The sequence below is a fragment of the Pelophylax lessonae genome (assembly GCF_965119305.1).
Source record: "Pelophylax lessonae genome assembly, chromosome: 3".
NCBI classification, from domain to species: Eukaryota; Metazoa; Chordata; class Amphibia; order Anura; family Ranidae; genus Pelophylax; species Pelophylax lessonae.
In genome coordinates, this window is record NC_138770.1 from 135,983,808 (window position 1) to 136,005,937 (window position 22,130).

The 22,130-nt window shown below is 41.9% G+C and overlaps 1 protein-coding gene across 1 annotated transcript in view; it reads left to right on the forward strand.

The window, feature by feature from the left end:
• Window positions 1-22,130, forward strand: part of NBAS (NBAS subunit of NRZ tethering complex) — a 1,303,215-nt gene that overhangs the window by 420,386 nt on the left and 860,699 nt on the right. Inside the window, exons 28-29 of the mRNA XM_082252487.1 lie at window positions 7,724-7,846; window positions 18,137-18,239. Of these exons, the coding sequence (XP_082108613.1) occupies window positions 7,724-7,846; window positions 18,137-18,239 (226 nt within the window). The remainder of the gene's footprint in view (window positions 1-7,723; window positions 7,847-18,136; window positions 18,240-22,130) is intronic.

Genomic DNA, 22,130 nt, shown 5'->3' on the forward strand with positions numbered 1-22,130 from the left:
GGGTCTATGACATCCTGGGTTCAAAGGAAGTGGGTTGATTGAAGCTGGTCATCATTCTACATGGAAGACTGAGGACATCCAGTGTCAAAAATAAGTACTGCAGAAACAGCTTTGGATCAAATGTGCATATAGCAGCAAAAGCTAACTTGGTAACTTATATTGATTTTTAGGCTATCCATTTTTAATTTGGAGTTTCGCTTTACCAGGTCATTGCAAGTCCCAATGCTAGTGAAATGAACGCAGGAAAGTGTGATTGTGTTTGGTACTACACTCATACAAGATGGAAGAAAAAGTTATTTTCAATATTGCAGGAATCGAGATAAATAGTTATGGTATTGCAGGAATCGAGATAAATAGTTATGGTAGGGTATCATGGATATCCCTTCAAGGACAGAGATCTGAGTGGTCTGCTGGATCTGAATGTAGAGGTTGACTGCTAGCAGAAAGAAGCCTTCACCTGTCTAGGAAGGTGTCAACCATTTCTTCCCAGCTGGCATCCGCTAATACCATCTGCTCTAACTAAGCAAGTCCGAGGAGGCCTCGGCGGGGGCCACCTGTTACCCAGAGGTGCCAGGTCCACTTTGTGTTTTTATTTAGCGTGTTTTGTAGTTGTATTTTTTTTTTTTTTTACTTGTAGCTTGTTTTGCGAGCTGCTTTTCCATATGGAAAGTGCAGCTGGTGGAAATTAGGTCACTTTATTAAATCTACAGCTTCATTATCTAGTTACAAGTCGGAGATAGATGAGCTTAGCGGTGAAATCCCCAGCTGGAATAACAATGATGTTAAGAAAATTGCTGAAGATTCAGATAGTGGTGCTGGCTCCTCGTGACCTTGAAGTTACTTTTCTCTCTATGTCACCAGGCAAACTGGAGTCGATGGACCTGCCATGTCTGATGTGTTCCAGCTTAATTTTGTATTCATAGTTTTATTCTATTATTGTTGCTATTTTATTTATTTTTTTTATAAAACATTGATTTGCTGTATTTATTGATCTGCACAATCCGCCACACATTGCACAGGCTGGCACGTGCATATTCTGTGAAATGGTGAATCATGCTTTTCCTGCTGTGTGTAGGCTTTGATATGCCCAATTTGTGCTAAATTGATTTTACCAGCTCTGCTGTAAACTCTTCTGGGTGGGAGACTGACTTCAACATATTTTATTGCCAGAACTGCATTTCAGGTGTAAATAATGATAAAAAATTGGCTTCTGCCTAGGCTGATTTAATAAATTTGTAAACCTCAGAAAGATGAGATTTCCTGGTTGAAAGTTATTTATTTTTTTATTGTTGTATCTGATGTGGGCAGAGATGACCTATAAATAACCTTATAGTCACTTTTTGGGCTAATCAATTGCTTAGCAGGCTTCAGAGAGTGCTTTATGTGACTTTTACAGACTGATTACTGATGTTTCATGTAAACTTAGAGAGTAATTAACTAAAGTGGTAAAGTAAACTTAAGTATGAGTTACTAAAGTGTGAGTACTACTCACCAATCAAAAATAAATAATACGTTTAGAGATATAAAATGGGGTAGTGCACCAGTCCACCCACTCCATTCTGTCATTAATTCTAATTTTATCACAATTGCAGTGTTTTATGGATAGCATTAATGTATTTCTTATTACTTTACTTGCTGCACAGTATTGCTCATTAAGGTAAATCTGGTGTCATTTAATACAGTGCATCCGGAAAGTATTTACAGCACTTCACTTTTTCCACATTTTGTTATGTTACGGCCGTATTCCAAAATAGATTAAATTCATTTTTTTTCTCAAAATTCTACAAACAATACCCCATAATGACAATGTGAACAAATCACATGTTCATAAGTATTCACAGCCTTTGCCATGACACACAACATTTGAGCTCATGTGCATCCTGATCTTCCTTGAGATGTTTCTACAACTTGATTGGAGTCCATCTATGGTAAATTCAGTTGGCTAGACATGATTTGGAAAGGCACACACCTATCTATATAAGGTACCACAGTTAACAGTGCATGTCACAGCACAAACCAAACCATGAAGTCCAAGAAATTGTCTGTAGACCTCCGAGACAGGATTATATCGAAAGGAACAGATCTGGGGAAAGGTACAGAAAAATGTATGCAGCATTGAAGATCCCAATGAGCACAGTGGCCTCCATCATCCATAAATGGAAGACGTTTGGAACCACCAGGACTCTTCTTAGAGTGGGCCGTCTGGCCAAACTGAGTGATCTGGGGAGAAGCACCTTAGTCAGGGAGGTGACCGAGAACCCGGTGGTAATTCTGACAGAGCTCCAGTGTTTCTTTGTGAAGAGAAGAGAATCTTCCAGAAGAACAACCATCTCTGCAGCAGTCCACCAATCAAGCCTGTATGGTAGGGTGGCCAGACAGAAGCCACTCCTCTTTGCCAAAAGGCACCTGAAGGACTCTCCGACAATGAGAAATAAAATTATCGGATGAAACAGATTGAACTCTTTGGCCTGAATGGGAAGTGTCATGTCTGGAGGAAACCAAGCACCACTCATCACCTGGCCAATACCATCCCTACAGTGAAGCATGGTGGTGTCAGCCTCGTGCTGGGGGGATGTTTTTCAGCAGCAGGAACTGGGAGAATAGTCAGGATTGAGGAAAAAATGATAGCAGCAATGTACAGAGACACCCTTGTTGAAAACCTTCTCCAAAGCGCTCTGGACTTCAGACCGGGGTGAAGTTTCATCTTCCAACAGGGCAACAACCCTAAGCACACATCCAAGATAACAAAGGAGTGGCTACAGGACTTCTCTGCGAATGTCCTTGAGTGGCCCAACCGTTGCTCACACTTGAGCCCGATTAAAAATCTCTGGCGAGATCTGAAAATAGTTGTACACAGACGCTCCCTATCCAACCTGATTGAACTTGAGAGGGCCTGCATAGAAGATTGGCAGAAACTGCCCAAAAATAGGTCTGCCAAGCTTGTAGCATCATACTCAAAAAGACATGAGGCTGTAATTGGTGCCAAAGGTGCTTCAACTAAGTATTGAGCAAAGGCTGTAAATACTTATGTACATTGATACATGATTCATAGATGATTTTTTCATTTTTTTTTATTTTTAATACATTTGCAAAAATTTCAAACAAACTCCTTTCACGTTGTCATTGTGGGGAATTGTTTGTAGAATTTGGAAGAAAATAATGAATTGAATCCATTTTGGAAATGGCTGTAACATAACAAAATGTGGAAAAGTAAAGCACTGTGGATAATTTCTGGATGCACTGTACATACGGTTGTAGGCATGTTCACTTTGCAGAGAATTTTCACAAAGCTTAGGGAGTATAGTGGTGCTGAGTTCATCTAATCAGGTGCGACTACAATTTTATTTATTCACACCATTTACTAAGCCATGTGAAAAGTCACTTTGCAAAATAAAAAATTACTGTGCAAAATGAGCATGCTCCTTTAGTAAAGAAACCCTAATATTGTACTTTACACCTTCAGTGCTTGGATGTGCTTTCAGGAATTTTGCAGCATGCCCTCAGACCCTGGAAGCTTGGTGTTTGCATTAGAACACTGCAGTTGGCGCCTGTGATTGTATATTTAATCTTTTGTATACACTTCCAAGCACTTTAGACTTTATTCCACATGGTTTCCAGGGACTCCAAAGCCCCTCTGTTTTTTGAAAAGTTTTTATTTTACAGAACCTATTGCTGAAACTGAAATGTATTGATACTTCTACCTCTCGAACACCTCCATCCTAAAATTCAGTGATGGGACAGCATTGCATGAAAGGATATACTGTAACTAATATTTGGCTTTCTCATGTAGGTTTTGCTTAGAAAACTGCTAGTACTGTGAAATCATTTTTTTGTGTGTTAAATGCATATTTGTTAAAATAACTAAATATTAAAATCGTGTGTACATGTACACTATATTGATCAAACATGTTGGGACACCTGCCTTTACACACACATAAACTTTATTGGTATCCCAGTCTTAGTTTGTAGGGTTCAATATTGAGTTGGCCCACTCTTTGCCACTATAACTGCATTGACTCTTCTGGGAAGGCTGTCCACAAGGTTTAGGAGAGTGTATGAGTGTGGGAATGTTTGACTATTCTTTCAGAAGGCCTGGCTTGCAGTCTCCACTTTAATTCATCCCGAAGATGTTTTATCAAGTTGAGGTCAGGACTCAGGTGCAGGCTAGTCAAGTTCCATGGTGTCTTTACAAGTTCCATTGATCTATACACTATAGACACATGTAGGATCTGTTATAAGAATATAGTTTGGTATACCAGCACTTTAGTAGGATTTTGCCTAGACATACCTATAGTTCTTTTCAAGCCAGTGCCACCCTTTCCTCCCTTTTGATCTCTAATTTTTCATATCCCTCTATTGAGATATGTCAGGTAGGCTGCAGCCTGCCACTTAGATCCTAGCATGGAAATGTTTCCCCTTTTTATTAACGATTCCTCATACCAAGACAATTTGGACAATTTCATGCTGCCAACTTTCCTGTTCCAACATGACTACTCCCCAGTGCACAAAGCAATGTCCATTAAGACATGGATGAGCGAGTTTGGGGTGGAGGAACTTGACTGGCCTGCACAACAGTGTTCATTTTTACATCACATTTTGATTTAGTTTCAGTTATAGTCTTTTTACTAAAATGCCATTTTAGTGTCAGCCCTATTTTTGTCATCTGCAATTGTTTTATTTTTAGTCGACTAAAATACGACTGAATCTCTAGTACATTTAAAGCGGATTTCCGGCCTCGGAGGGCAAATTTAGATAAAAATACCCCCGGGACAGTCAGGGCTAGTACATTCCACATTGGATAGCCTCTGAACTGTCCCGGGTCGCACTTACCTGTAAGAAGAAATACTTCTCCAGCGCTGCCATCTCAGGTGTGGGTAGCTGAAGCCAGCACGTCCTTTTTCTGCGGCCTCTTCGGTGACGTCGGAGTCCCACAATGCACTGCACCGGCCCTTCTCGTCACTTCCGGTGCAGGCGTGGCATCCCTGCACAGCTTCTGGGCATGCCCAGAAGCTGTTTAGCAGGGAATGCCATGCCTGCACCAAAGTGACGAGCGTGGCCAGTGCAGGCCATTGACTCCTGGGAGCGATGACGTTCAGCTCCCAGGAGTCATCACAAAACGGAAGAGACGGCGTGGCCGCAGAGGGAGGAAGTGGAAGGAAGGTGAGTATATTTTCTTCAATATTAAGGTAAGTGACCAAAAAAAAAAAAAATTTTGAGAACATCCATTTCTTTTTCAGGTGGCCCTCAGCAAGCAGATGGCCCAAAATCGATTTTTTCGATTTTGAAACCGGAACTCCGCTTTAAGTTGAATTAAATAATGTTAGTCAACTAAAATCTAATGTGTGTTACTCCTGGAGTAAAAAAAAAAAAAAAATCTAATATCATGTTAATATTTATGGTATTAAGATTTGAGCAAAATCACAGGTACAGATTTAGCCACTCTGGACAGTCTGAGGTGGCCTGTAATGCTGCACAGTGCTCTGGACGGTGGTCTGAGGAGGCCTTTAATGCTACACAGTGCTCTGAATGTTGGTTGTAATGCTACACAGTGCTGTGGACAGTGGCTATAATGCTGCACAGTGCTCTGGATAGTGGTAAGAGGGGATGTCATTATGACCCTTGACAACGACGGCCTGCGTGCTGACGAAACCGGTCGGGACTATTGGAGCGCAATCACGCTGTTACGCCATTTCCGGGATCGGATGATACGCATCGAGCAACGGAGAAGCGGCACTTGCTTGTGTCATCTCTGGATCCTGTTTTGACAGAATGCCCGTTATACTGTTTTTAAGTGTAAGTGTATCTACCTTATTCTCATTAAATTGTTTGAACACACTTTACCATTTTGGCCATTCCTTTATTTATATACCGATGAGGAGCGTGAGGTTGGTGGAGGAGTGTAAAGTAATTTCTGATATATCGGCGATTGTAAGGTGGATCCTTCAGGAGGGCTCAAATTCACTCTGGATTCTGACTATTGTGTCACAACCCTGCTTGCATTGACCCCCTATAACCAAGGGGTCGGTGCTCTCTGGTAAGCATTCCCACACACTGGGTGTCCATGTGGTGAAGGGAGTGAAGATTTGTTTTTCATGAGGAAGAATCATCCTTTGGAGACTGCACCATTCAATTTTTGTTGGTGTATGGGACGTTTCCTATGATTCACTCATTTATCTACTGTTGATGCACTTCATATTTGTTTATGCACTTTGTATGGGACTATTTATTATGATTCCCTCATTTATTTGCTGATGCACTTTATATTTGATTATGCACCTTATATTTAAGAATTTGTAAATTCCAATATATTTATTAATCACTTAGTGCACTTTAGGTGAGCACAGCTTTGTACACTTTAGGTGTATTTTATACCCAAATATTTTTTAAAAATAGACAGGTACTCACATGTTAAAAGCCAAGTTCATACACAAAACACAGATACTGCACTGGCAAACCACCTCGGCAGGCGTGATGACATCACCGGTTTAGACCTCCTCTAGCATGTTTCACGTCAAGAGTGCGTCATCAGGGCAAATGTTGGCGTCTTTGTGGACATGAAGGCACCCTATATCACATACTATGGCAATGCCCCATTATTACCCAGTATTGGAAGGATGTTTTCACAATTATATTAGAAGTCTCACATCTCCCTGTTACACCCACCCCTGGTCTGGAATTTGGGAATTGAACAGGTTCCAAAACCTCTTAGACACACCGTGACCCACCTCCTCCTCCTTTGTGGCCAGGCTCAATATGACATGAGCCTGGAAGCAAGCATCCCCACCAACTACCACAGGAGTTATTGACCTTACTAATACACACTATGCATTTGAACGTACGCTTTCTCTTAAAAATCGTTCTGTATACAATGTCACCCGCAACCGGCTACCTTGGACTGATTGGATGGAGCGTTAATGGTCCACTCCGTTCCCTAATAATCTCCTTAATTCCCTCTTTATTTAGCCAAGACTCCACCACTCGAGAGACATACCTCCATATCTCCACTACGCTTGGGCACAGTATAGTTCCCTGTGGGGGTGCCCAAGCGTGGGGAGTCCCTAAATATCCACTGGTTGGGCTCTCTCTTTAGTGGAGGATCTGACGTGGCTTGCTGATTACCGTGTTCTGGTTGTACCAAGTATACTGACGTATTACTATGAAAAGATGGGTACTTGCTATGATGCATATACTACTGATCTGGTTGCACGCTGCATGTTCTTGTGGTTGTTACTGCATACTACATATAATGCCTTGTTTAAAGATTGGCATTGCTCGATATCTACTGTTCTTCATCTTTTATACTGTATTAATACCTACTGCGAATACTATATACTCGTCACATGTATGTTACTTGTAATGCATTTTTTCAAGATTCAATAAAAACAGTTTGAAAAAAAAAAAAAGAGTGCGTCATCAGGGGAAGAGGAGCATAAACAAGGGAATGCCATACATGAAATGAATAGACCCACCCACCCCTGTTTCTTTCACTTTTATGATCAGTGATAATGGTAAACATGTCAAATGTTATAGAGAGGGTGAATCTCCCTAAAGGGACATGGACAGCAAAAAAAGGCTGACAGGTGTTCAAATCCCTTTTCATTATATAAAATAAAAATTGCCTTTAATTCTACTTGATTTTTATTACTGAATAAACACAATTGAGGTTTGTGTTATTGTACAAGCCATCATCTTATCATATATCCATTTCTTTGTGTATTTTCAGTGTGTCAGAGATCTTGGAGAAGCATGGACTACAGAAACCCATATCATTTGTGAGAGAGACTCAATCAAGTGTGGAAGAAGCTCGCAAGCTAATTGTGCGTCTTACCCGCCATACTGGTCGAAAGTAAGTGTCTTCTGTTTCAGTTAATGGAGTCCTATTTTTCATGCTTGATGAGGAAACCTGTAATTCTTGAAAATGTCTGTTTCCTAGATGTCTCTGGCTTCAATACCTTTAATATTATTGATCTGAAACAAGTTTTGGCTAGTGCTGGACTTAACATTCCATGTTCAGGACAGTGAATAGGACTTATTTTTAAAATGTTTTATTCAGTGCTGTAAAATGCCATACACCATCAACCAGAAGTGAGAATTTTTTAGTAGTTTACTACAATCAGACCAGAGAAAGTACATTTCCGATGGGGTTTGACAATGTTGTGCAGGCTTCAGAAAGATATGAATATCTATAGAGTAACAAAAATATAGACCATGTTCAGGATGATATTGCTCTTTAAATGTATTATCTATAAAATAAAATATGTACAGTATGTCATACAAAAAATCCCACGTGTTGGTAATATTATTGTTTTTCTAACATAAACTATGTTACCAATTTCTGAAAACCTTTTACAGAATGGACTATGCTTTTGTAGCTTATCCAGTCTTTAGAATCTGCTTCATTATTTATTATCGCACTTGCACTTTTGTGATTAAATGTGTGCAATGCCATTTGTCTTTTGCCAACCTTGGAGGATTTGCTCTGCGTTTAGCAGATATCATTCGTGTAGATTAGACTATTGATTGGGTGATAGTAATTACCTGTTCCTGTCGAGCCTTTATTTCATTTATATCTGCGGGATGCGACCCAGGCCTCTTGACTTTGACCTGGGCTTTATCACAAGAATTGGAAACGGGTTATCCGTTCCATTTATCTATTAAATAGGCAGTAGACTCTGGTAAGATCTGAGGACCTAAACAAGGGTGGTCGCCCCTTTGAGAAATGATAAAAGAGATAAAAGGCTTTTTCAACATGTTCACTGACTGCCTCTATGAAATAGGTATAAAGCTGACTAAAGAAGGGCTAATGCATTTATTTTCAGCAGATTCATTTTTAGCATTTGCTTGGGCACAGGAGTTTTTGCAACTAGAAACTTGTACCAATGTACATTTGTTTCATGTAAAAAGTTCTGCCTATGGATACACTTAGAGTTAGATATTGGGAATGTGTTTAAGGTTTGTTTTAAAGGGTTAGCTCTGGTTAAGGATTAATATTAAGGTTAAGGGGTCATGTTTAAGTTTTAAAGCACTATTAAACCCAAAAAACTAAAATGTAATAAATTGCAGCTCACCAATTTTTAGATGTGATGGTTGCATTAGATTTTTTTTTATATATATGCATTTTCCCTTTATTTTCACCTAGTGATCCAGCCAAGTAAGTCTGTTATTTTTCAAGTTCGTTTTACCAGCCAAGCTGTCCATGTAGTGTTATACAGAATTTATGCAGCGCAACAGTTTGTGCAGTGCTTTACAACATGAGGGCAGACAGTACAATTACAGTACATTTCAATACAGCAGGAATCAGAGGGCCCTGCTCATTAGAGCTTATAATCTAAAAGGGTGGGTCAAGTCATACAAAAAGTAATAACTGTGGGGAAATAGCTGATGAAGAAAATAAAAGTTTAGTAGTTAGGTGGAGGCAGGATAGAATTCGCTAACATTGGAGATAGACTGGGAGATTGGGGTGGGTAGTTCAGGAGGATGGCAGAGGTTTAGGAGATGTCCTGGAGGAGATACCCTATGTAAAGGTAAACCAATGAGGATGTAGCTGCAATTGGGGCAGGTAATAACTAGGGAGTGAATTAGAAGCTTTGTTTTTCAGCTTTAATTTTAGAGTCAGTAATTGACTTAGATTCTTTTTTTTGGTATTTTCTTTTTATTATTTTAAATTGAGTATTGAATGGTTAAAGCACCAGTAGCATCCTTTCACTTCTTGTCTCAGATGCACAACAGGGAGTGACAGGAAATCTCTCAAAAGTTAGGAACAGTCCCCATTGGACAATTTCTCCTCCTCTCCTGTTCAGGTATGGTTAATTGTTGGATTTACCATCATTTTCTGTCCTGGTGACAATAGTCTCAAGGACAAATATCGAAAACTATTCTCTGCAGAGGCACAGACAGTACAAACATGACAGTATTTACGATCCCTCTCCTCTGTAATTAAAATGAGAAATAACAGTTTTGGCTACCAATAAACTTTGTAAAGTCTTTTTTTTTTTTTTTTTCCCCAATAAAAATAACAAAAATGTTCTACCTACCTCCTCTGTACATTTGGTTTTGCACAGAGCAGCGCAGATCCTCCTCTTCTCTGCTCCCTCTTTGGCTCTCCTGGCCCCTCCCTCCCTTTGAGTGCCCCCATAGCAAGCAGCTTGCTATGGGGCACCCGAGCCAAGGCACAGCTTTGTGTATCCATTCAGACAGGGAGCTGTGGTTTGGCCTCACCCCTTCTTTCTCCTCATTGGCTAACTGACTTTAACCGAAAGCAGCAGGAGGCAATGGCGCTGCAGCTGTGTCTTAGCCAATGAGGAGGGGAGTCCCAGATGGCTGATACAGTCTTGGACATCGCTGGATTGAGAGGGGGCTCAGGTAAGCATTAGGGGGTCTGCTACACACACAATGTTTTTTATCTTAATACATAGAATACATTAAGATAAAAAACCTTCTGACTTTACAACCACTTTAAGCTTCAGCTTATTTCAACCTAAATTTGAATCTTTAGTGTAAACCTCTAATCCCTAATAATCCCTAAAGATGACCATAATGTTCCCAAAAATGTTAGCACATCAAGTGCATCAAGATGATCAAACCAAATAAAACTAGTCTGAGCTGGGCTCAAGTGGAACCAATGGATAATTTTGGATAATGTAAAGAAGGGTTATAACCTCTGTCAGGTTTTGCTGCCATCTGTAATCCATTGGCGGATTTTTACCTTCAATTTCAGTCCCATGGCAACAGTCCATAGTAAGAGGAATCCCTGGTAGTTGCTAGGGTCAGCAGAATTAATGTCCATAGTGGAAGATTTCTTCTCTATTCTATCCAAAATTTAGGATTTTCTTTCAGTTTCAGTGATAATCGTTGCTCAGACAAACAGAGAGATTGGATCTCCCTAATGGGGACACAGCAATAAGAAAACGGGCAGGTGTTCTAACCCCTCTATGCTCTCAAACAAAAATTTAAAGAAAAGAAAGGTTTTGTCTTTAGCTATACTTTAATATTAGATAGAGGTCACACCTCTGAAAAGTTTATTTTATACTTCTCACACACACACACACACACATACTTGCTAAAGATTTGGTAGCTCAGATGGTGTGAGATATATATATTTTAGCTCCCCGCTTGGCCCATCTACTGCAGTCATGCTAAGGGAAGTGTCCCTGCTTCTTGAAATGAGACTGCACAGCGGTATGAGAAGATTCAGGGCCTCCACTTTTCCTGGCTGTTAGTACCCTTAATACTGATATTGTTTTCTGTGTTCCCAGGGGTCACCCAATCCTGATAAACATAGACAAAAACTTCTGCTCAGACTCAGACATTAACAGTTCTTGCTTCCCTAAACAAAGCCCTTCCATCCAAGAGTCCATTATGAAGGCCCCAGCCTCAACAAAATGTTTTACATTTTACTATTGAATTAGAACAGGGGCCTCCAAACTTTTTAAACAAAGGGCTAGTTTACTGTCCTTTTAAACTTTAGTGCCAGACTGTGGCCAGTGGGAGTAGAAAATGCCTTGGCATCTCTGGGAGTAAACAATGCCATAGGCTTGGTGGTCAGTGGGAGTAAAAAATCACATCATTGCTGTCAGTGAGCGAATTAGTTCCCAATCTCTGGTGTCAGTGGAGGTAATAGTGGTTCATCCTTGATGTCAGTGGAAGGAATAGTGTCCCAAGAGCCGGATAAAGGCAAGGCCACAGTTTGGAGACCCCTGACTTTGAAGATCAAAACATTGGTGCAAATGGGGTGGAGCTTAACTCCAAATCAGTGAAATTGCAGTCTATGTAAAGGAAGTATCTAGAACTAGAAGGATCATGGGTTCACAAAATTTTTTTTTGACAATGGCATTTGCAGGCACCAAAAGGACCCGCTGCCCTTTTGAGGACATTTTGATATGAATACTTTTAGGACCTAACTGTTTTACAATAAAAAAGCCTCATGTTCAAAGCAATCACTGGAAATAAATTGAATGAAACAGAAAAGGTGCATCAACTGAATAGTTACCAGTGGTAATTGCATCTCTTAGTCATCAAAAAGCAATAGAAGTAACCCATTGATTTTCCAATCCATTCAATGGTTGTCAATCGCCTGCTGTCAAATTGATGTACTCTTAAGTTGTAGTCATCCAGGATTTTTGACACTTTGACTTTACCACTACAGACTGCTATAATGTATATGAACAGCCACTCAGGTCAAGGGAAACCCCACTCCATATAGGAAGGGAGTAATAGAATAATAGAGGATAGAAAATAGATTGTTTGATAAAGGTATTTTATTTTTCCCTTAGGACTCAGTTGACTGTTCAGAGATAATTGTATCAGCTAATAGAAGACACAGCCTCCATGATTAGGCCTGTTGCTGATGCACTTAATTAAATGTGAATGTTCTTTTATGCACTTGATGCTTCTGGGATTTTGTGTGTTTGGAAGATTAGGTCCCGGGTCACAGAATGACACATGTCTGCACTTGGCTCTCTTCCGTAATACACAGCATGTCATTCTGTATAGCGTTGATGATGTGCACTGATCCTAAACTCATTGAGGTCATATGAAAGATGTTCATGAGAGCACAGGACACAATTCACGGACGTGTCTGGAATCGCATAATCCACAGCCATGTTTGAGATCTCCATGAGTCACTGCGTTTGTTTAACCACTTCAATACCGGGCACTTAAACCCCCTTCCTTCCCAGACCAATTTTCAGCTTTTAGCGCTGTTGCATTTTGAATGACAATTGCGTGGTCATGCAACACTGTACCTAAACCAAATTTGTGTAATTTTTTCCCCACAAATAGAGCTTTCATCTGGTGGTATTTGATCACCGCAAGGTTTTTTCTTTTTTGGTGCACAAATAAAAAAAAAAGACCGAAAAGTTTGAAAAAAAAAGTTTTTTTGTTTGTTATAAAATTTTGTAAATAGATACGTTTCTTCCTGCACTGATGAGCACTGATGAGGCCGCACTGACAGGCACTGATGAGGAGGCACTGATGGGGTGGCACTGATATGCAGCACTGATGGGCACTGATAGGTAGCACTGATATGCAGCACTGATGGGCACTGATATGAAGCACTGATGGGCACTGATGTGTGGCACTGATACATAGCACTGATATGCAGCATTGGTGGGCACTGATAGGCAGCACTGATGGGCACTGATAGGCAGCACTGATGGGCACTGATAGGCAGCACTGATGGGCACTGATCGGCTGCACTGATAGGAGGCACTTATGGGCACTGATAGGCAACACTGGTGGGCAATAATGGGCACTGGTGGGCGGCACTGATAGATGGCAATAATGGGCACTGGTTGGCTGCACTGATAGATGGCATTGGTGGGCAGCACTGATAGGGAGGGCACCACTGGCAGGCTCTCTGAGCCCTGATCGCCATCCTTGGTGGCCATGGTGGGCATCCCTGGTGATCATGGGTGGGCATCCCTGGTGGTAGTGGCACCCCCCCCCCCCCCCCCGGGCTGCACTGGTAATCAATGTTCTGATTACCAGCACAGACCCCCCTGTGATCAGTGAGTAATTAGTAAAACTCAATGATCCCCTGGCTGCAGCACAGATCATCTTCTTCTCCTCACTGATAGGATCTGTGTGAGGAGAAGAAGAGATCAAAGCCGTTACAACGGCTGTATTTCTCTGTCGCTCATTGACAGACGCAGTCCTCTTGATTAATATCAAATTGGGTTATACTGCCCTCTACAGGAGTAGGACACTAGGCAGAAGGAAAATGTTCTGGCCACACCTTAGGGGCAGTCCCAGAGGGTATATCCTCTCTCTCTCTGCTACAGGATGTTATTTTTTTTCTGTCTAGTCAGGAGTAAGGACCTAAGTTCCTTGCTGGGATCTTTGGTCCTGGCAAGATTTTTTTAGAAAATTTTTTTTTTTTAGGCAGCTTTTTTCTCCAGTTGTTCCTGTGAGATCTTCAAGCAATTATGCTGGAGCTGGGCGACGGGCTGGATGTTAAGATCCAGTGGTCACCCCAGTCAGCCTACGAGCGCGTGCAGGCCCTAGCTCCGCGCTGGGTCGGCCGCGACATAGTCCCACTGGGGGACTGGCCCTGCGAGTTAAACGTCTCGCCGGGACGCCGACGACCAGTTGGAAACTGAGTCGCGGCGTCTGTATTGGTCAACAGCTGCCCCCCCACTTCGGTGGAGAGGGGTTCTGTTAGGAGTGGGTGCCCGCCGGTTCCGGTAAGGTGAGTAGTATGTTCCCCCTCTCCCCTGTCGGGTTTTGGGACGCCGACTTGGTCAGGCTGGTCGCGGACGCTCCTTGGAGACTTCCTCTCAGGGAGGATCTGCGGTCTCAGGGACCGATCTTCCATCCTGCTTTACAATCGCTGGCTTTAATGGCCTGGCTATTGAGACTTAGGTGCTGAAGGACAAGGGATTGTCAACTTCAGTTATTCCTACTTTAATTAAAGCAAGGAAAGCGACTTCCAGAAAAGTCTATCATCACATATGGAATTCTTATATTGCGTGGTGTGAATCCCTTGGATTTCCTCCACGTGCCTATTCGGTGACCCGAATCTTGGCTTTTCTGCAACAGGGGGTTGAGCAGAAGCTGGCCTTGAGTACTGTCAAGGGTCAGGTTTCAGCGTTAGCAATTTTCTTTCAGAAACCTTTGGCTGCCCATTCCTTGGTGCGGAATGTCACCTGGCTCCGCCAGTGCGCGCGCCCTTACCGCCCTGGGATCTTAATTTGGTGTTGTCGGTTCTTCAGAAACCTCCCTTTGAAAATATCAGGGAGATTCCCTTGCTTACGTTATCCCAGAAGGTGGCCTTATTGGTGGCCATTACTTCTGCACGCAGGGTGTAAGAACTGGCCGCATTATCCTGTCGTTCCCCATATCTGGTGGTTCATAGGGATAAGGTGGTTCTTCGTCCGAATCCATCCTTCCTTCCTAAGGTGGTTTCAGAGTTTCATCTGAATGAAGATATTGTGCTACCTTCCTTGTGTCCTAAGCCCAGTCATCCCCGGGAGTTTGCATTACATTCCTTGGATGTGGTTCGGGCAATCAGGGTATACTTGAAAACTACGGACTCGTTTCGTAAAACGGATTCACTTTTTGTGATCACGGAAGGCCCCAAAAAGGGGTTGCCTGCATCTGCCGCGACTATCTCCAGATGGAACAGGCAGACGGTGGTACAGGCTTATTCTATTAAGGGTCGGAATCCTCCGTTCCCTGTTAAGGCGCACTCCACTCGGGCGCTTAGTGCTTCCTGGGCCTTCCGCCATCAGGCGTCAGTGGTTCAGGTTTGCAAGGCGGCTACCTGGTCGTCGGTTCATACCTTTAAAAAGTTTTATAAAGTTGATGTGTTGGCATCGGCGGATGCCTCTTTTGGTCGCAAAGTTTTGCAGGCCGCAATTTGAGGAGACCGTTGGTCTACCTCGAGGGTTTTTTTCTGTTGGGTTTTCAGTTGAGTCTCATCCCTTGGTTTGATGAGCCTTTAAGACTTCTAGTCGGCACCGGTTGGGCCTTCTGGATTTAAATTTTGATTTCTGTTATCCCACCCCTCATTTGTGGCACTGCTTTGGGACGTCCCAATTTGATATTAATCAAGAGGACTGCGTCTGTCAATGAGCGATAGAGAAAAATGGATTTTTGTAAAATCTTACCGTAAAATCCTTTTCTCTTAAGCTCATTGACAGACGCAGTACCCACCCCTCTACTTTTGAGTTGGGTTGGGTTAAATTCTCTGACACTGCTTTGTGACATAACTAATATCCTGTAGCAGAGAGAGAGAGGATATACCCTCTGGGACTGCCCCTAAGGTGTGGCCAGAACGTTTTCCTTCTGCCTAGTGTCCTACTCCTGTAGAGGGCAGTATAACCCAATTTGATATTAATCAAGAGGACTGCGTCTGTCAATGAGCTTAAGAGAAAAGGATTTTACGGTAAGATTTTCAAAAATCCATTTTTACATTACATAACGGCTGTGATTGGACACAGCCGTCATGTGATTAGGAGGGCCAATCACAGGGCCCTCCTGCCAAACTTGTTGCTATGTGCCCGAGGGACACAGACACATCGAGATCGCGCCGCTGCGCGTGCCCGCGGCTTCGCGATCTCGCTCCTTCTGCAGGACATTTGGGAACGTCCGATCAGAAGGACGAGACTCCCACCCGGCCGTATATGTACAGGGGCCGGGTGGGAGGTGGTTAAAGGTCCATGTAATCAAAAATGGAAGCGGTCTTTATGTAAAAAGAGCTGCCTGGCAATTCATAAACATAAAATAGCACTCTTAAAGCATATCTATACCCAAAAACAAAATTGTAATAACTTTCACCTCACTGGTCCTTTGTTGTGGTGGCTGCATTAGTTTTCCCTTTTTCCCTCAGGCTCTCTTCATCTGGTGATCCTGCAGATAACGCGTTTCTTTTTCCTGGGTAGTTATGTTGTATCTCTTAAAGGAAACATGGTTGACACACAAGCTGGACTTTAAATAGGTCTGCCTATGTTCATCTCCATCACATGGTGGATTGATGGGACCAGTAGCTTACACAAGAAAGATTTGTTTTTGGGTCTAAGTACGCTTTAAGAAATGTTCAATTTCAAGTTAAACATTCATTCATCTAAGAAAATCAGTTGAACAAGTAATCTTTTCGCTTGTCTGCTTTGCTATCATCACCATCACCATCTGTACCTGGGAGCGTTTCTTTTTTCACCCGAGAAAGTTGTTTTTGGTTATGAATGACCTTTCACACAAAATTGTGTACAACAGAGAAATTTCAAAGTCTGCTGAAATCTATCTAGTCTAATCAAGTCTGTATTCACAGTATGATAATAAACCAGTTGTGTGGCAACCTGGAGTCACACTCACTGGTTGCATTTGATAAGTATGACATGTTTTCTTTTTACCTGATTGAAACATGTTTTTAGCGCTACTACACTAAGGGGTGTATTTATAAAATATTTTTATAGCTGTTTATCTATAGCAACTGTATGTAAATGCAATCTGTGTGAATGGGGTAAAATTAATGTTCTCCGGCTATATTCTCTGCAATTTGAATGTGTAAATGCGGATAATACCGCATTGTGGCCACTAAAGGGCGCTGGGGACCATACTTGTTTCCTATGATAGAGCCATCCATATTGGCCACAATAGTAAAATTTAAACTGAACCAGGTGGAAAATTATTATCCTATCAAATGCAATCTCTGTTTGGAAGTACCAGCAGCCACAGGAGCTTGAATACAATGGAGAATCCTCCTCCCACACTGTTTAGCATGGATGGGAGAATCAAGTGACTATCTCTCTTTCTCTGGCAGGGTGAATGGCAGAAATTCAAGCCATCTATGCTAAACCTTAAGCGGGCAGAGTAAGCTGTACTGAACAGGATCCCATTGCTATAGGCCATTTTGGACTGCTTGTTAATCGGTAGACTGATGGATCAAAGGCAGTCCATTACAGTGTAGGAAAGAGAAGTTGTCTTTGCTAAGACTGCGGTTTAATATTTCTGCAAGGCAGGACAGGCACCTGACAAGCAGGGTAAAGTCTAATTTGATATCTGACAACTATATTTCCAATGTTCTCTGCCTTTGTTCTCTACAATTCAAATATGTAAAAGTGGAAAACACCACTTTGTCAAGCCTGGGGTGCTTACAGGACCACCAATGGCTAAAATTATGACAGATCAGCAGACATAGCCAAAAAGGACAGTCTAAGCATATGAAATACAGGGTAAGTTCTGAGTTGAGGGCTGCTATTTGCATTTTTAGTGAGGACAAAAAGGGACTGGTTTAAGGGAAGACCATTGTAATTTCATTTCTGCCTTAAACCCTTAAAACTTTTAGTACAGTAAGTCTTTGGTACAATTTTAAACTGCAGTAGACATAATAGGGTTACATTTAGGAGGGGATGGAGTTGCTGGGCATGCCCGATTTCACAAACCTTAGGTTCTGCTGGTGAACAGGAAGTGAGATTATTCCAGAAGATGGTAATTTTGTGCAATCATGCAAATGTATTCTGTATGTCGTCATGATAAAAAAAAATGACATCTAAATTTTTAAATAGTTTTACATTTCAGTCATAGGTGGCTGCTTATTCATTATTTTTTTGTAAAGAGTAGTTATATTGGCAGTTTGTGTCATTTTTTTTTTTTCTGCCTTGTTTATGTGAATTCATTTTTGTCTTTCCTCTTCTAGACAACCGCCGGTCAGTGAGAGTCATTGGAAAGGTCTTCTTCAAGATATACTGGAGATGCAGCAGAATGTGTACAAGTGTCTAAGTGCTGATGTCTGCTATGAGGTAATGCAAACAAATGAAGTGGTGCTTGTTGTTGTATGATAGCTTGAGATGGGTTAGCATCTGCAGAGCTATTGGGCCCCGTCTTTTCCATGCACTAGAAAGAGAGGAGCGTCAGGTGTTGTGTAGGTAAATGCATTCCCCTCTCTGAGGCTGCGGGGCCCTCCGGGTCCCAACCATTCTTCCATGCACCGACGCCAGTCCTGGAGTCCCTTGTGTCCCGGACAGAGGGGGCTTGCGGGCAACAGGCTAGCAAAAAGCACCCCCCGCCTTCCCCTGCCTCATCTGTCTCATCAGATCTTGAATCTGATTTGCCGTAGCAGACGTGGGTCACCCTGCTGGGTCTGCAACCAATGCGCCTGGAATCCTCTTCTAGTGAGGATGATTTCTCCACGTCTACGACCGCACACCAAAGGAGGCTGGTGGATGCACTGATTGTATCTGTGTATGAGATGCTGAAGATGGAGGATGCAGCTGAAGCCATGGCGAAGGGGCAGGTGCCCTCTGTGATGCCTCTTTGGATGCGGCTTCCCTGATGGCTCGCCTCTCTGTTTTGGCAGTGGTCCTTTGGCGTGTCTTTTGGCTCAAGCACTGGTCTGCAGATCAGACTTCAAAAAAGGCCTTGACTGATCTTCCATTTCAAGGAGATCACCTGTTTGGAGCTACCCTGTATGACATCATTAAAAGTCTTACGGGGGGAAGAGTACTTTTCTTCCGCAAGCTACTAAGGGCAAAGAACCTCGTCGTAGATGTGAGCCTTCCTTCTCGGGTCATAAGAGTTTTTTTCATCCCTTAGGGTCCACTGACAAGGGCTCAAAGCCTTTCAGGGCCTTTTCTGGAGGATCCAAACGAACCTGGTCTGGCAAGCAGTGTTAATTTTGGCAGCAAATTTCAATTTAGTTTTAGTCTTAGTCTTAGGACTAAAATGGCATTTTAGTTTTAGTCCTATTTTAGTCTTCTGCAAGTGTTTTAGTTTTAGTCGTATTTAGTCGACTAAAACTCCAGTATATTTTAGTCGACTAAAACGCCCTACATTTTAGTCGACTAAAACTCATTTTAGTCATCTATAATCAAATGGGTGTAGTTCAATTGTAATTTGTAATGCATTATTTAAGCATTTCTCTACAATTTCCAAACGCATTATATACTACTGCTGGTCCTGGAGTGAAAAATCGAATATGTTATTATTTATGCTTTGAGCATGCACCAGTGTTAATTTTTGGCAGCAAATTTCGATTTAGTTTTAGTTATAGTCTTTTGACTAAAATGCCATTTTAGTTTTAGTCGTATTTTAGTCTTAAGACTAAAATGCCATTTTAGTTTTAGTCGTATTTTAGTCATCTGAATTGTGTTAGTCGACGAAAACGTTTTAGTCGGTTTTAGTCGACGAAATTAACACTGCTGGCAAGCCAAGATCAGGCTTCTCTAGACCCATGGACAAGGCTCCCTCTGCATAAAGGTGCACCCTCACTCGTATAGGGGCTGGGGGGATGTCTTCGCTGGTTTCTGGACCCGTGAACTTCCTGCGTGCAAGACAAGTGGGTCCACGAAGTCATTCGGTCCTGCTACAAGATCGAGTTTCGCTCCTGTCCCCGGCAAGGTTTTTTCCTTCTAACTTGCCCCGGTCCAAGACAGCTTACAGGACCTGTTTGAGGTGGTACAAGGGGTGATTGTCCCGGTTCCGACCTTGGAACTTTTTTAAGCTTTTTACTCAAACCTGTTTACAGTTCTCGGGAAGGAAGGCAAAGTGCATCCAATCCTGGACCTGAAGGCGCTAAACTGCTTTGTGCGGGGTACAGAAGTTCAGAATAAGGGGAGAAACACAAGCGCCTACTAATTGCAGCATGTGGATAAACTTTAATGGAGCACACAAATGACTTCTTGCAATGCTGGATGTAAAACGAGCATATAGCGCTATATAGAGGTCATTGACATCACAGTCCTGGGGGTCCCTGGTGGCAAAGTTTGCAGGATTCCGGTGGTCAGGGGCTGCCTCAGTGCCTTCCGCTGCTCCACACGCCATAGAATGCAAAGCTCTGTCATAGGGCTGGCCGTAACGTCACTTTCGGGATGTGATGTCCAGACATAAGGCGATGCGTTTGTAAAGCATGCACTCCTTATTCAGGCCTGAAGATGCGATCCGGGCAATTAGGGTGTACCTGGCAGCTAAGGAGTCTTTCAGGATGTCAGACTCTCTATTTGTGCTCACAGATGGAACTCAAAAAGGGTTGGCCGGTCACATGATCCCCGAGCAGCACACTGACATTTTTTTTATAAAATACATAGACAGAGGTACACAGGCTTAGCCAAACAGGATTACATAACACTTTAACAGTTATTTGAACAGCAGGAGGGGTGGGTGGGCCATGACAGGGAGCTGACAGGCAGGGAGGGGAGGGGGTAGGAGGACACAGGAGAACAGAGTGCAGGGATGCGGATGACGGGGGCACGTAAACTGGCAGGATCAGCCAGGTTTTTTAGTTGATAGAAGGGGTCAAATGACACAGCACACACACTGTGCTGTATAACCTGCTTTAAGGTAACAGGTTCCATTTTTTTTTTTTTTTTTTTTTTTTTTTTTTAGGGTAACACTTTAAGTACACTATTCTACATTGTAAATATATCTTTAACCCTACAGTAGAACTATCAGTAAAACTTTTTTTTCTTTATTTTGGATAGAAGGGATGGTTATAACTCATGTAAGAGTTTATTTTTTTTTTATCTTTATCCCATTGGGGATATTTACCTTCACGTCTTGTCCCATAACCAAAGCAGGATGTGGGAGGAAATCCCTGCAAATTAGGAGTATCTTTTGCCTGTCCTAACCCCCCCCTCCCCCCCCGGTTACCAGAATTAGTGTCCCCATTAGAAGATTTCCCCTTTATTACTTTTCTGCGGACAATCCACAATTTTCTTGTACTTTTACTTTCAATGATAATGGTAAACAGGACAAATAGTGTGAATCTCCCTAACGCGAGTACAACAAAATAACAAGTGTTCTAATCCCTCTGCACTCTATCCAAAACAAACAGAAAATTTGTGTCTTTAGTTACACTTTTATTGCAAATTAATTTTGCCAATTGAAAATTAATTGAATTTCAGTATTTGTCCTTAAAAGTAAATACATTTACAATCTTGTTATTATTTTTTTGTCCATTATGGGTTTCAGTTGTAATAGGATTTTCCTATATATGTATTGTCTTTGATCTAAGGTTTAGAGGTCTGTCTAAACTTTTTGTTTTGGTGAAGTACAATATTCTATGTTCCAATCAGGCCCTACTCCAAAATAAAACCATCCATGAACAATGGTATGACTTGTGGTGGCACTAACCTGAAATCCGCTTCATCATCACAAATCGCACCATTAGATTCAGTTTAGGTAAAAATAATCTACTGGGAAACATCAGATCAAACATTTATAAATGCAGTAGTATTCCACATTTTAAACTTCATTGTAATCTGTACTTTAATATGAGGGTGGAATGAATTGATTAGAAGAGGAGCTGGTCTTCCAGGAATCCTCTCCTATCTGCTGTCACTAGGAGGATGTGCAGAAAGTCATTATGTAAAGCAGATTGTCGATGTCGAGAAAATGAATAACATTGAGATAACATCCTTCTAGACAAATGGAGCCAGTGTCATATCTATGCTGGATACTCTGGCTATAGGACTCTTAACCTAATTGGTGAACGGTCAGCTTTAATGAGCTGAACAATGTGACAAGCTTAGCTTGAAGTGTGACAACTTTATTCTCTCTGCACATTATGTAACTTTTTTTTTTTTTTTTTTTTTTTTTTATCCCCTTTGTATTGTACTGCTTATGTTGATGACTAAAGTGAACCTGTTAGTTTTGTTAAAGTTTAAAAACTAAAAGTCATACCTAAGATCCTTTAC